At 40.0% G+C, this 15333-nt stretch overlaps 1 protein-coding gene across 1 annotated transcript; it reads left to right on the top strand.

Annotated features, from left to right (window-relative positions):
• The first annotated feature begins 2395 nt into the window (after positions 1-2395).
• Positions 2396-8095, top strand: LOC143140622 (uncharacterized). Its single transcript, XM_076301650.1, has 4 exons — positions 2396-2921; positions 3119-3173; positions 5441-5555; positions 6555-8095. Exons 1-4 carry the CDS (start codon positions 2619-2621, stop codon positions 6625-6627), a joined length of 546 nt encoding a protein of 181 aa, XP_076157765.1. The 5' UTR covers positions 2396-2618; the 3' UTR covers positions 6628-8095.
• The last annotated feature ends 7238 nt before the right edge of the window (positions 8096-15333 follow it).

Raw genomic sequence — 15333 nt, forward strand, 5'->3', positions numbered from 1 at the left:
TCAAGAGTGGGGGATGGAGTAGAAGATGGAGACAAATTCATTAATATGATTTATTTTCGCGGAATGGATGTGCAGGACTGAGCGGCGGTCATATTTTGTACCGCTACGCGGTACATCTAGTTTAATAAGAGTTTGACTTATTTTTGGCAACCAGTGCATTAAGCTAATTTGTCTTAAAGACAACAAATTTGGCTGCCAGTGCATTAAACAAATTTGTTGTGATAAGACATCTTACAATAAGTCAAACAAGTCAAAATGATGAGAAAGTGCTAGGTATGTCTCTTTACACTACTGTACTGTACTGTCTTTTTTATCTTAATATAAGATTAATAATAATAATTTGGGGGCAGCCGTGGCCTACTGGTTAGTGCTTCGACTTGTAACCGGAGGGTTGCCGGTTCAAACCCCGACCAGCAGGAACGGCTGAAGTGCCCTTGAGCAAGGCACCTAACCCCTCACTGCTCCCCGAGCGCCGCTGTTGTAGCAGGCAGCTCACTGCGCCGGGATTAGTGTGTGCTTCACCTCACTCTGTGTTCACTGTGTGCTGAGTGTGTTTCACTAATCCCCAGATTGGGATAAATGCAGAGACCAAATTTCCCTCATGGGATCAAAAGAGTATATAGGCCCTTTCAACAATAAAAACAAAAACAATGCTTGAACATTCTATTTGGTTCCCAATCTACTTCCTCTGCATTAACCTGTTGAGGAGTACGGTCACAAATATGTGATCAGATGCAGCTGGGCCCCTGGGAGTACCATCACAAATATGTGATTAGAACGTTTTCGAAAAAGGTTCTATAACATGACGCAACAATTACCCTCAGGGACTTTTCTGCCATTAAACAATTTTAAGAACACTGAAACTATAGAACGTTCGCGTAGAATTCTAGGAGCCAGGAAAATAATTCACTCTCTGGGGAACGGCATTGTCTTAAAGAATTCACTCCTCAACAGGTTAAGATAACATATGGAATGTTAAAACGGAAGCCTTGTGGGGCTAACTATGATGCTGATAATGGAACTCTCTTGAAAGGGTCATAACACAGATAAGCAGTTTTTGTAGCACACTAACTTTAAAAGTCAGCACACTTTTCATTACTGAAATGATTATTTTTTTTCAATACTTGTCCACCAAGTCCATCTTTATTGTGGATGACAGAGTCAATCCTCTTCAGCATGAGAAATACCAGTGCTGCAAGCATTTCTGGAGAGTGTATCTTCAGATACATTTTTAAATGTTTCTCTTTGTTGGAGGTGTTTTTGTTGCTCGACCTTTCTCTTTTAAGTAAATTCAAGTGAATTCAAGTGAAGTGACATTCATATCAAACAACACCAGAGGAACAGAAGCAGTTTTCAGACTGGATGGGCAGCTTTCTCAAGCAGGCTTCCTAGTCTTTCCACTGTCTCATGTTGTAATGCTGAGAACTATTCCATATATATGGTATTGCACAGATACACAGCTTCCAAGAGCCCATTCAATCAGGATATGAAGAGATCCTTTGTGTTTGGTAATAGTTTTTGGTGTGGTATTAACAGTCAAGTGTTGAAAAGCTTGATTGAACACACCCGCATGTGCCGTCACGCACACACACACGCGCACACACACACGCACGCACACACGCACACACACACACACACACACATTAAAAATGGTATCAGTACTCATGTACTAGAGCAGTGTTTTTCAACCTTTTTTGTGCCACGGCACACTTTTGACACTTAAAATGTTCCACGGCACACTAACATCCTGTGTGAAGAAAAAATAAACATACCATAGCCTAAAATTTCAAATAATACACAGATATGGCCTTATTATGGCTTCTATGCAAGACCTGCTCAATAAAACAAGCGCCCTCTGTTTCATTTGTAGGTGACTATATCTAATTTAATTGTTGTTATGAACTGGATATGTGATGATTCTGTGAATACTGGATATCGGGCCCCGTTGTACAATGCCTGGCTGCATACCACAAATAGTGCAATCATACAATCAATGAGAGCATGTGGTTATAAATTCTTTGATGCAACAGTTGCTTTTCTGGACCAGTGAGTGACATTTGGGTAATTTTCTGCGGCACACCTGATGATCTCTCACGGCACACTAGTGTGCCCAGGCACAGTGGTTGAAAAACACTGTACTAGAGTGTAGTGATGCATGTGTTTGCATTAATACACACACACACACACATGTGTGCAATTACAGGTCATGTTTGTCATATAGGCGATGTTTTGTTGCTTGTTTTCAAAAGACGACCTTTAGAGTTTTAGGAGCAGCACGCTGATGAACCATGTCAGTGTAATGGGATCAAGATGAACCACTTCTGCTGTTCTCAGAATTTGAATAACCTGTTTTACCAGATGATCATGCAGGATGCCAGAGGCATAGTGTGGTGTTATCTACTCCCAAGCCACTTTCAGGGAAGAACAAGAAGCCAGTTTGCTTTTGACTACCTGTCTGAGACAAACTGCCATTTTTTAATCAGCAAAAAAAAAAACACGCAAATCTTGCTAGACTGTTCTGCTTTGGGTGGTCCATTAATCTTGAAAAGTGGACTGCATCTGGGAGGAAGCATATAGTATTCCACCTTAAACTTTCTTTTTAAACAAACTTTTTTGCCATGAAATTATCAGCATGTCAGGTTTTAGCGTCTTTATCGGTGTTGTTAATGCTGGCACTGGCCACCATTTTATTTGGCCAGAGGACAATGATAGTCAGGTTGACAAAGGACACAGAGGACACAGAGCAAAGAATTAAGTCCCTGCTGTGGGACATCAAGCAGGGGAATGAAAAAGTACAGCTCTACGACGAACAAGCCAAAATCGCCCAAATGAAGATGGATAAAGACAAAAACACTCTGGAGGGGCTTGTTGATGACTATCACAAAAAGGTAGCAGGGAGGGAAGCATGTGGGAGATTACAGGTGAGAGAGAACTCAACCACAGTTACATGAGCTGTTTAAAAAAAAAAAAAAAAAGAAACATGACATTCTTTATTTATTTTTTCTAGTTTGTGTGCATTACTGTTACTGTGTTTGACTAGGGCTAAAAACAAAGAGGTGCTAATGTTGGAGTAATGCAGTCAGGGGACTTGAGCCTTTCCTGTTCTGTGCTTTCACAGAGCAAATTAGCAGAAGAAATGGAAGCAGTGCAAAAGGAGACGACTACACTGGAAGGTATGGACATGCGACTTCTCAAATTCTTCTTACCTACCAAATATTTAATTAGCAATTTTGTAAGTGTGAAACTATTTCTGCCATGGCTAAGGGTTTGTTTCATTTGTGGTATCTATTTGGCATTAAGGCACTATTTGTATGCTCTCTAAGCACTCTATGCTCCCACTTGGACAAACCATCACAAACAATTTGATTTCATAGCTATGCCGATGACACCCAACTTTACTTAGCTCTTTCGCCTAATGACTATGGTCCCCTTGAATCTCTTTGTCAGTGTATTGACAAGATTAACAACTGAATGTCTCAAAAAAAGTCTTCAGTTGAACAAAGAAAAAACTGAAGTAATTATATTTGGTAAAAAAGAGGAAAGACTTAAGGTTGCCACTCTCCTTGATATTAAAGGGCTTAAAGCAAAGGATACTGTTAGAAATCTTGGTGTCATAATTGACAGTGATCTAAATTTAAACAGCCACATGAAAGCAATAACTAAATCAGCTTTTTACCACCTCAAAAACATTGCCAAACTTAGAGGGCTGTCTAAACCTGATCTAGAAAAACGTATACATGCATTCATCTCTAGTGGTTGACTACAGCAATGGGCTTTTCACAGGCCTTCCTAAAAAGACTATCAAACAGCTTTAGATGATACAAAATGCAGCGGCTAGGGTTTTCACAAAAACTAAAAGAATTGACCACATTACTCCAATACTTAAGTCCCTGCATTGGCTTCCAGTAAGTCATAGAATTGACTTTAAAGCGCTTCTGCTTGTTTATAAATCACTAAATGGAACGGGACCAAATTACCTAGCAGACATGCTTCAGCAGTACACACCTTCCAGACCTCTCAGGTCCCAGGAGAAATACTTAGTAAAACCTATGTTAGAACTAAACATGGTGAAGCAGCGTTTAGTTGCTATGCAGCTCATCTCTGGAACCAACTTTCAGATGAGATTGAAGTTGCCCCAACTGTTCAGATCAGTTCAGTTCAGTTGAATGAACAATCGTATCTAGTTCATTTCATCAAACAGCGACTCAAAACAGGAAACTTTTCAGCAATTCTGACAAACAAAACGCAGCAAACACATCCTGTTGCTGGTGGCTACAGCAAGAGTAGCGCCCCCTCTCCTGTACTGTAGCCAGTTTCAAATCTAGACTTAAGACCAAACTTTTCTCAGATGCTTTCTGGTAACTGATCACTTATTTTTTACATTTCTAAAAGTCTTTCAGCTAACATTTGAATAGTTTCTATGTTGTTTTTTATGTTTTAATGATTACTTTTCAAACACTTTAAATTATTGCCCTTTTATGCTTTTATGTAGGCTATTATATAAGCTATTATATTTGTTTTGTTGACTTATTTTCCCAATAATGACCGGCGTTCTATACATTATCCCGCTTAATTATCCCGCTTAAGCGGGATAATGTATAGAACGCCGGTCATTATTGGGAAAATAAGTCCCTTCAGGGCGGAACAAGACCCCTCCACTGCGCGTCGGGGTCCGGTTCGCCCTGTCGGGACTTATTTTCTCAATAATGAACGGCGTTCTAAACATTATCCCTTAGCCTACATATTTTACCGTAGAACTTTGGGAAATACCATTCAAGCCAATGGAGCGTTCTACTTGCCTTGTGAAGAGCCGTGTAATAATTTACAAGTATAAGTCCTTTACATTTATAAGTCCCTTCAGGGCGGAACAAGACCCCTCCGCTGCGCTCCGGTTCGCCCTGTCGGGACTTATTTTCCCAATAATGACTGGCGTATACATTATCCCTTACTTATGAAAGACCTCTGTGTATGAAATGCTTTATATAAATAAAGTTGACTTGACTTGACTATTTGGAACTATCCAGTGATATTCCTTCACCCTGGTCTTTTTAACTTTGTTGACAGTTTCACTCATGTTAGACTGCCTGTATTCACAACCACACAGTTAATAATATCAGGCTATTGTTCATCAGGTAGGAGGTGTAGGCTTGTAAACTAGGGTACATTTCTTGCATGCAACATGTACAGTATGAATGGATATGAATGGTATCTTTTTCTATGCCTTCTGCACCCTCTTGTGGTTCAATGTAACAGTGCAAAAGTCAAAAACACAGTAAGACAAGTACTGTCAGTTCACATAATTATAGTTAACCAACTCTCTCTCTCTCTCTCTCTCTCTCTCTCTCTCTCTCTTCCTCCCTCCCCCTTTCATCCATTACATTATATACACATTCCTCTCCCTTTTCTCTGTTCAATTACACTCCCACCCAATCACTCTCAGGGGAATTCAATGTGTCAAAGACTGAATGGAGTAATGAGATAAACAAACTCAAACAACAACTGGAGCAGCCGAGCCCAGCGTGTCCCTATGTGAAGAAGGACACACCCGCGGCAGCGTGAGTGACAATGAACTTTGATGTTTTGGCCACATGCACAGACAGCAGTGGTTAGCTGAAATGGGGGCAGGGGGTAGACCTATGTGTTCTCCTTTCAGTCTCAGATAGAGCGCAAAGAAAAAGCAAAAAATGCTCAAACACGTAATGTATTAAGAACTTTAGAATTTGCCCATTGGAAAGGCAACAATTCTAGCCTTTCTTGCCATGGAAGTAAACTGAGCACACCAAATAGCGCTTTTATTAACAATAATAGGCAACAATCCTGGTCTTCGACAAATGCTTTTCCCAGTCTGCCAGACTGTGGCTGTCTGTGCCAAAATGAAACTACAGTATTTTTGACTGCATATTTAAAAAGAAATATTTTAATGTGATAAATGTGGGCTTTTCATAATCATGTAATATAAATTATAAATTAAATTATCCTCATTAGAGTGATTAGATGGGAAACTAGCTCATACCATTCACACTGCAAAACTTCTCAAATCTAACCAAGATGATTAATCTTATATCAAGATAAAAAAAAACTAGTTTGTATTGTTTTCAGTATAAAATGACTTTCTGGTGAAATCATTTGACTTAATTTAAAAAAGTTTGACTTCTTTTAAGACATCATCCTGAAAACAAGCAAATTTTTCTGCCAGTGCGTTAAGCACATTTGTCCTAAAAACAAGCAAATGTGTCTGCCAGTGCGTTAAGTAATTTTGTCTTGATAAGACTACTTAAAAATAAGTCGAAGTCTTCTTAAATTAAGTCAAAATGATCTTTCGAGAGAGCGCTAGGTAAGTCTTTTCATACTAAAAACAATACCAAATAGATTTTTTGATCTTATTATAAGATCAATAACACTTGGTTAGATTTCATTTTTTGCAGTGCACCTGCTGCTCATTCTGACTAATACGGTGCAGCTTTGTGTTGTAAAGGCTACATTCCCTGAATAATCACAGAAGGTAATTCAGTTGTGCAACTGTGGAAAACCCTACCTCTGTTTGTCTCCAACAGGAAACTATGCCCTCCCCTAGCAGCAAATTACACCGTCACTCCATCAAAGGAAGGACAGAGCAAAAAAGCATGATGTCAATCACTTAACTCGATGAATTTGTTTTCTTTTATTTATGTATTGTGAATTTCCACATTGATTTGCAAGCAGCTTTTTGTTTTGTTAAAAGGAGATGTAAGACTCAACATCCTGTTAATTTTTCTTATTCTCTTATTTCATGGTGACACGATGATTAGCAGACATGATGATTAGCACAGTACATGTCCCCACTCCCCACATCTCTGTCAAGTGTTTTTTTTTACATTTGAATATTGTTGAGAATTTTAAGTAGCCTATGTTTGTTTTGAACCCAGCAATTTCTCCGGTTCTATTTTTGCTGGGCGGTGTGTATATATTCCTGTCCCTTTCAAACTATGTTAAAATTGTGTGATTAGCCGCCAGAATAATAAAATCTAAATTAAAAGACAAAATCTTATTAGTTAGCCTTAGTTTAAAAAAATCTTCAGGTGTAAGTAATATGTCAAAGAACCACATTCTGTGTAATATAGAGTCACAGGTCCAGGGATGGACCAGTGAAGTTGCTTCTTCTCCACCCTTCTCTTTTCACCAAACTCACGGGGGGGGGGGGGAATTAAGACATCCAAGATAAGTGATAAAGCGAGGTTTGACATAGTCGCTCCTACTCATCCTGGATTGGCATTAGTGAAACGAGTTGACCAGACAACAAGGCCGTAGTCATGATGTCAACATTGGGGGTCCCTTAGACCACACCACAGATTTGGTCCCCCCCCCCAATGTTGACATCATGACTACGGCCTTGTGCCTATGTATCCCTCAGGTGGTTCCTTTCTCTTTCTCTGATAGCCTAAATTAAAAACCTCTTTAGAATGTAAAATTAGTTGTGTTGTAGGCCAATAGGGCCTACAGTATATCCAGCCAGCATGTTGTAGGCCATAGGTTCTTCTTTCTTGACAGGGTGTTCTGCAAAAAGGCATGTATGTGCTGTTGAAATTCATTACAAAGAATCTGTAGGTCTTTGTTTGGGATTTGGCAGGCGTTTAGCACAGGGTTGCCAACTCTCACACATCTTGGGGGACACTCATGCTTTCAGCATCAATCTCAAGCTCTCACGCATACGCAAGAAATGTCACACCAAATCCATCCATCCATCCAATCCTTTTTTTTTGCAATCCATTCATTTTCTGTTGATGACTAGATTAGACCACAGCATTGTTTCTAAATGACATAAGACGAGTTTACGGCATACATATGTCTTTAGACCAACAGCAGGTCTAATATCTGCCTACAACGTTCTCGGCCCAGTTTGCTCTGATTGTTGATTCGCTGACAATTTTTTCCGCTCCGCGACACCTTCACGGAACACGCTGCTATTTAGATTTTATAGATTTTGGAATCCACCAGCCACAATGGTAGTGGAAAACATATTTTATTTCCATCTCTGATACATACGTACACTCATACACACACGCACACACATTTCTTGAATTTCCCCATGGGGATCAATAAAGTATCTATCTATCTATCTATCTATTTTGCGTGAAGTCACTACTATGTTCTCCACCCCTGATATCTGAATAGGGCCCCTCAGTCAAATAACACGAGTTAACTTATGTAATATGTCTTAACAGGGCCCCTCAATCAAATTATGGGTTATGTTATTCACCCCTGATATCTGAATGGGGCCCCTCAGTCAAATAATACAGGTCACATAAATATGCTTTGTAATGAACATCTTTTTTCACAGCAAGATGCCTTAAATCTGTTGATGGTTATGTCATATTTGTAAGTCTCAATCTGTCAATTTCTTTCCACAAACTCATCAGAAGTCATCATTTAATCATTAATGCTATAATTTTATTTTTCATGCCCCCAGACCCCCCTACAATTGTTGAGCTACTAATGTTTTGAGGTGGGCAAGGCCAAGGGGCCCTTTCCATGTCTGTGCCCAGGGGCCCAGTGGCTCATAATCCTTCCATGCCACGGGGTAAAAACACTGGACTTGTTAGCATATATAAAGACAAAGCTGTTCTGTCTTTAATATAATGACATTAAGGGCCCTATCATGACAGTCTAAATTGCATGGTCACTGGCGAAAAGCTTATTTAAATTTAGCGGGATGTCCAGTCCACAGGTGTGTTTTCATTATCAAACGTCGGACTGATGGCGCAACCAGGTGTTCCTAGGTTTCTTCAAATCAGTCATGGATGTGTTTTGGGCGTAACATCATTTAAACCAATTCTCATCTGTATTTTCGTAGGCTACAACTAGTATTAGTATTAGCCTACCCCAATAATGTTCCAATGACTGAATAAAAAAAACCTTTATCCTGCAGAGGAGGAGGAAGCACGTTCGTGGATGAGAAGGTGTGTTGCACCCGCCCATATCACTGTGGATATTAATGCGCTCTTAAAGTCACACTATGCTAGATTTTCACCTTTATGAAGCCAATTTGATGGTAAACGAACTTGTAATAGGCGAGTGCCTACCGAGAAAACCAGCCTTGCAACTTCCAAGAGTGGCGCCCTATTAAATCTCGTGAAACATCACCTTGTCAGTAGATATAGCTCTTTGGAGACTGTTTTTGCATGTTGTTAATCTTTCACCTCCACAACAAAAGCATTTGCATTGTGTACAGGAGGGCTAAGTCACAAGAAGTTTGCTATTTACAATATCAGAGTAACATAGAAATAAATCGCGACTCTAAAGGGAGCTCTGCACTCGCCAAAAATACCTAAACCTGCATACCTTTAAAATAACATACAGTATAAACAACTCACAATGGACTTCTGATCAGGTTTCTCTTGGTCAGTGGTGTAGCCTAATGCGTTTTTAGGTAGTGTATGATAGCGATTTTTAGGCCAGACACCTCCTAGTGCATTGCTCCAAAAAAAGAGACATGCAAGATCAGAATAAGTATAAGTTAAGTATATATATAAGTAGTATAACCTCAATTGCAGGTCTAGAAAATGTGGCAAATGTAATGTAGCTATGAATTTGCTATGAATATAGCTATGAATTTGGAGAGACTTAATTGATATAGTTGAATTGAATTGGTTTTGTTGTTATTTGCATGTGAATATGACTTTTGTGCCTAAAGTAGCCTAATATTGTTAGAGACTAGAGAGATTATTTGTAGGCTACCTTCAGTAGCTGCTTCGTTTTAGTTGCAGCAGTGTGGCGGGAGAAGAAGTTAGTAGAGTTTGGGGTCTGGTGACATCCCTAATGTCAATATTGTGTAATTAGGAAGAAGAGGACTCTCGGAGATCATGCTGTAGTGGCCTAGGCCTACTTACGCTAGTGACAAATGGTCAGAAAGGGCTTTAGTTTTTGAGATACCCCTACCGGAGGTAGAACTAAACCCAACAATGTTTTTCCTCATCTCTAAGGTCTCCCATATATGAAATGAATTCTTGGCTGAAAATATTTTACTGCTAAGATTGTTAAATCAACAGATATTGTTATACACCCCAAAACCAAAAAAGGACTAAAATATAGCCTGTCCGAATTGGAGTTAAGGCATATAAATTAGTGCAGATCAATCACACAAGCTCTGAGAGCTTTGAAACTTGGCATGTTTATAGTCAGGAAGTTTCTTTGCCTACTAGATGTGAATACCTTGATGTATGGAATGAATAGAGACATGTAAACATACACCTAAAATAAGCGGACATGCAAAAAATTAATATCTATGCAGAATGTTTTCATTTACTTTGTAGCAGCTTTACCAGGGATTATCATAGAAACACATGGTGGCTTGTTGGAAAGGTGGGGTTGTTCTGAATCCAACAATACCAAATATGTAAATATAGTATGACGAATCAGGGTGTTCTGTCACTCAATGTATGAGGTGTCCAAAATGAAAGAAAACGGAACACTGGCAAAATACAGTCTCAAATCCAAATCACATTATCAGTGGTGAGAATGTTGACAAATTCATTGTTACTGCAAAGTAAGTGCTGCTCTATATTTACATTTGATAATGATACATTTCATATGTCCCAGTATTAAACAATTCATATGAAACACAGATCCAATTGAATCAGGCTAACATTGGAATGGAACACCTTTATTAAAATATTTATATTCACTTGAATTTTGTTTTGGTCAAGTCATTACTGAATAATGGAACATAATATTGTTAGCTTTTGTCTGTCCAGACCAGCAGTGGACAGTAGAGCCTACACTGCTTACTTCACCCCTAAGTAGCTAAACAGTTAGTTGTAGAAACTACTTTCCCTAGCTAAGAAAGTGCTTAGCCCTCTGACCAATGTGTAATTCAACGATACTACAATGATTTGCATTTTAATGAAAATTCTGAAATGTATATAATTTTTCCTTTTCACTAGTCTTTTGAATTATGGAGAATGTCTTACAGGCATTGGATCCAAAGCTTTGTATCATTTGTGGGAAACATTTTGAAAAGGGCAAGAAAAAAGATCCCTATGTCCAAAACCCTACAGTAGAAGGCCTCCAACGCATACTTATAGTAAGGGGCCTTAAGCACATAAATAGGTTGTTTCGCGCAATTTCTTCTAAAAGCGCCAAATTTGGCACAGATGTAGCTCAAGTTATACTGAAATGATTTAGCTAGGGCGCCGGAGCCAGAGACCCTCGGGGCCAAGATGGCAGCCAATCCGATATGGCCGCTGCCCGAAAAGGGTTCCGACTAGCTTTTAACCACATGAGCTACAAATACAAACTTGATGTCTTTTACAACTTAATTGATCATGGGAAACACATAGGAATGTTTATATTTATGACCCAGTATATCTGGACAGCTTAATCCTCCAATTCCAACATGGCCCCTGTCCAAAAAAGCAGTTTTGACTGTAGTTTTACCCCATTGTTTGCGCCAATTTATCTACAAGCACCGAATTTGGCACAGATGTAGCTCAGGTCATACTGAAATGATTTAGCTAGGGCGCCGCAGCCAGCGACCCTTGGGGCCAAGATGGCAGCCAAATCTAATATGGCCGCTGCCCGAAAAGGGTTCCAACTATAACTTTTGAACCACATGAGCTGCAAATACAAACTTGATGTCTTTTTCAGCTTAATTGGTCATGGTAAACACATATAAATGTTTATATTTATGACCCAGTATATCTGGACCCCTTAATCCTCCAATTCCAATATGGCCTTACACCCCATTGTTTTCGCCAATTTATCTACAAGCACCAAATTTGGCATGGATGCAGCTGAGGGCATACTGAAATGATTTAGCGAGGATGCCGGAGCCAGTGGCCCCTGGGACCAAGATGGCTGCCAAATCCAATATGGCCGCCACCTGAAAAGGGATTACTGTAGGCTGCATATTTTGAACCAGATGAGATACAAATGTAAAATGAATAAATATTTCACCTTTTCTGGCTATGGGAAACACAAAATATATATATTTATGATTGGGTATATGTGGACCCTCAAAGTCCCCAAATGCAATCTGGTGACTGTCCAAAAAAGGGTTTTGACTACAACTTTTGAACCGAATAAGCTACAGATCAAAACTATTTTTTTTTGCCATGACCACACATTAAATGACCTAAGCTTTCTCAAAAAATAGAGTCTGCTCTGACCCTTCTTTGGGGCAGCCGTGGCCTACTGGTTAGCGCTTCAGACTTGTAACCGGAGGGTTGCAGGTTCGAACACCGACCAGTAGGAACAACTGAAGTGCCCTTGAGCGAGGCACCTAACTCCTTACTGCTCCCCGAGCGCCGCTGTAGCAGGCAGCTCACTGCATCGGGATTAGTCTGTGCTTCACCTCACTGTGTGTTCACTTTGTGCTGAGTGTGTTTCACTTATTCACGGATTGGGTTAAATGCAGAGTCAAATTTCCCTCATGGGATCAAAAGAGTATACTTATGTATACAGCCTCAGTAGCCTGGAAAATCCAGACCCTGATAATCTAGAAAGATTAAGGGTCTGGCAAAGAGCAATGTAATGGCCCAACTCGAGGGGCGGCAACAAGCATGCATTTAAAAATCTCACTGCATGCAATTGGATAAAACTAGACCATGTTTACCAATGATTTCGGACTTCGACGCAATCGGATAACAATACGACCAATGTGTACTGTCCACCAACGTTGCAGAGCTGTCTTCATCCGTTTAGCTGGTTCCCCGGAATGTTGGGGTAAAAGTAACGTGCATCATTGCTCTTTGCCAGAGTGTCTCGCAGAGACAATTCCATTCCAGGGTATGTATACAGCCTCAGTGTACCTCCAATCCAGTTTATTGTCTATAAGAACCCTCACATATTTGTAGTTCTCAACAACTTCCTCACCCAGTATTGAAATGGTATTTAGCTCAGGCCTGGCCCTACGAAAGTCCACCACCATTTCCCTTGTCTTAGCCACATTCAAGGATGTTGTGGTTGTCACAAAGTTGTCCACCAGTTGCCTGTACTCCGTCTCCTCACCATCACTGACACACCCCACAACTGCAGTCTGTGAACTGTCTGAGAACTTCTGCAGGTGACATGACTCAGAGTTGTACTGGAAGTCTGAGGTGTACAGTGTGAAGAGAAAAGGAGACAGCACAGTCCCTTGTGGTGCTCCTATGCGACTGACTATCTGTTCAGACACACACCCTTTCATTCTCACAACCTGTGGTCTGTCAGTCAGGTAATCAGTAATCCATGAAGTTGTGGAGGTGTCTACTTGCATCCTTCAAAGGTTGTCACGTAGCATAGGCTGTATGGTGTTAAAAGCACTTTGAAAAATCAAAGAACATGATCCTCACAATACTGCCAGCGCCTGTCCATGTGAGAGTGTGTTCTATCAGGTAGCAGGTAGATTAAGGCATCCTCCACACCCACCTCTGGACGGTATGCAAATTGTAATGGGTCCATGTAGTGGTCACCTGTGGTCTCAGAAGATGACCAACAACAGTGTTTAGCAAACTACTTCCTTTCCTACCAACTTCCTTCCTAACCAGGTGTACTTTTTTCTATAAGTGTTTTGTTCTTATGACTACAGTTGTGAGAGAGACCATGAGAATGAGAATTCATGAGAGAGCAAACAGTTATTGTGTGCACATCCCACCTTCTGGCAGGTGCAGGACAAATTAAAACTTACTCAATTAAAAAAATATAATGTCCGCAACACTGCTTTTGACTCCCAATTATTTAATGCACAACAGGCAACGTTTCGACCCTGCTGGGTCTTCTTCAGGCAAAAATTCATGAGAGAGACCATGAGAATTCATTGTTGTTGTTTTTATGTTATTGCTGTTTTTTGATATGCTAAGCAAACCTTTGAAGAGTTTTAGACAAATTGACTATATTATTCTTTTAACAATTTGACATACTATAAATATTTCCTTGCAATAATAATTGTGTCTTATTCTTTCTTATATGATTACATTTTTAAATGTATTCACCTGTGGTACACTGAAAGCATTTCACCTTTATAAGGAAATTAATCCACATTGAAAATAACCTTCAAAGTTGTGGTAAAAAAAGATTTTCAACCAAAGTCTTGAAAAGAATAAAAGTTCCAGACTTACACAAGCATACATATAAATATGCCAATGGACTTCCTGTGGTCAATAAACTAAAAATAGACACAACATCCTCATTTGTAGCGCATTTGGTTCAAAATTTGAAGCCAAAACCCTTTTTCGGACAGCAGCCATATTGAATTTAGGGAATTTGGGGGGTCCTGATATACCCAATCATAAATGTAAGTATTCTTATGGGTTTCCCATCATTAAAAAAGGTAAAATAGACATCAAGTTTGTATTTGTATCTCATCTGGCTCCAAAGCTATAGCCGAATCCCTTTCAGGCGACAACCATTTTGGATTTGGCTGCCATGTTGGTCTCAGGGACCATTGGCTCGGGCGGCCTGGCTAAATCATTTCATTATGCCCACAGCTGCATCCGTGCCAAATTTTGTGCTTGTAGATTAATTTACACAAACAATGGGGTGTAAGGCCCCATACTACAGCCAAAACTGCTTTTTTGGACAGCGGCCATATTAGAATTGGAGGAATAAGGGGTCCAGATGCACCGGGTCATAAATATTAACATTCCTATGTATTCCCCATGATCAATTAAGCTGAAAAATATATCAAGTTTGTATTTGTAACCCATGTAGTTCAAAAGTTATAGCCGGAACCCTTTTCGCGCAGCGGCCATATTGGATTTGGCCACCATCTTGGCCCCAAGGGTCGCTGACTCCGGCACCCTAGCTAAATCATTTCAGTATGACCTGAGCTACATCTGTGCCAAATTTGGCGCTTTTAGATGAATTTGCGTGAAAATGTGCTTAAGGCCCCCCACTATTACCCTTGCCCAGCAGAGAGAGAGATGGTGATGTCCATAAAACTCTGGCTCCATATACAGATGATATTTCCTCCAAAATCAGTTTTGTATCATGTATCATGTAGAGTGAACTACTGCAGTAAGACAAAAATCAGTGAGCAGCAGCAAGTTGCAAATGTTGAGAGTGAGAGCACATCTGCACCAAGAAGGCTGAGTAGGGTTAAAATAACAGCATTTTAAATACAGAGATCATTCATTTCATTTCATTCAGTTTCATTTGTGGGAAGGCCAACTCTAGATCAAAACCTCTGACAGCCAATTCGACTGGTACAGGGGCAATGTAAATTATAGGCCAAGTATACTTGCGTATACAAGGAATTTGGTCTCTGCATTTATCCCATCCGTGAATTAGTGAACACACAGAGCACACAGTGAACACAATGAGGTGAAGCACACACTAACCCGGAGCAGTGAGCTGCCTTATTACAGCGGCGCTCGGGAA

Source organism: Alosa pseudoharengus, unplaced genomic scaffold, assembly GCF_046254945.1.
Source record: "Alosa pseudoharengus isolate Yale_2024_CS ecotype anadromous, Long Island Sound unplaced genomic scaffold, YU_APseudo_1.1 YU_APseudo_1.1_scf_23, whole genome shotgun sequence".
In the NCBI taxonomy this organism is placed as follows: Eukaryota; Metazoa; Chordata; class Actinopteri; order Clupeiformes; family Clupeidae; genus Alosa; species Alosa pseudoharengus.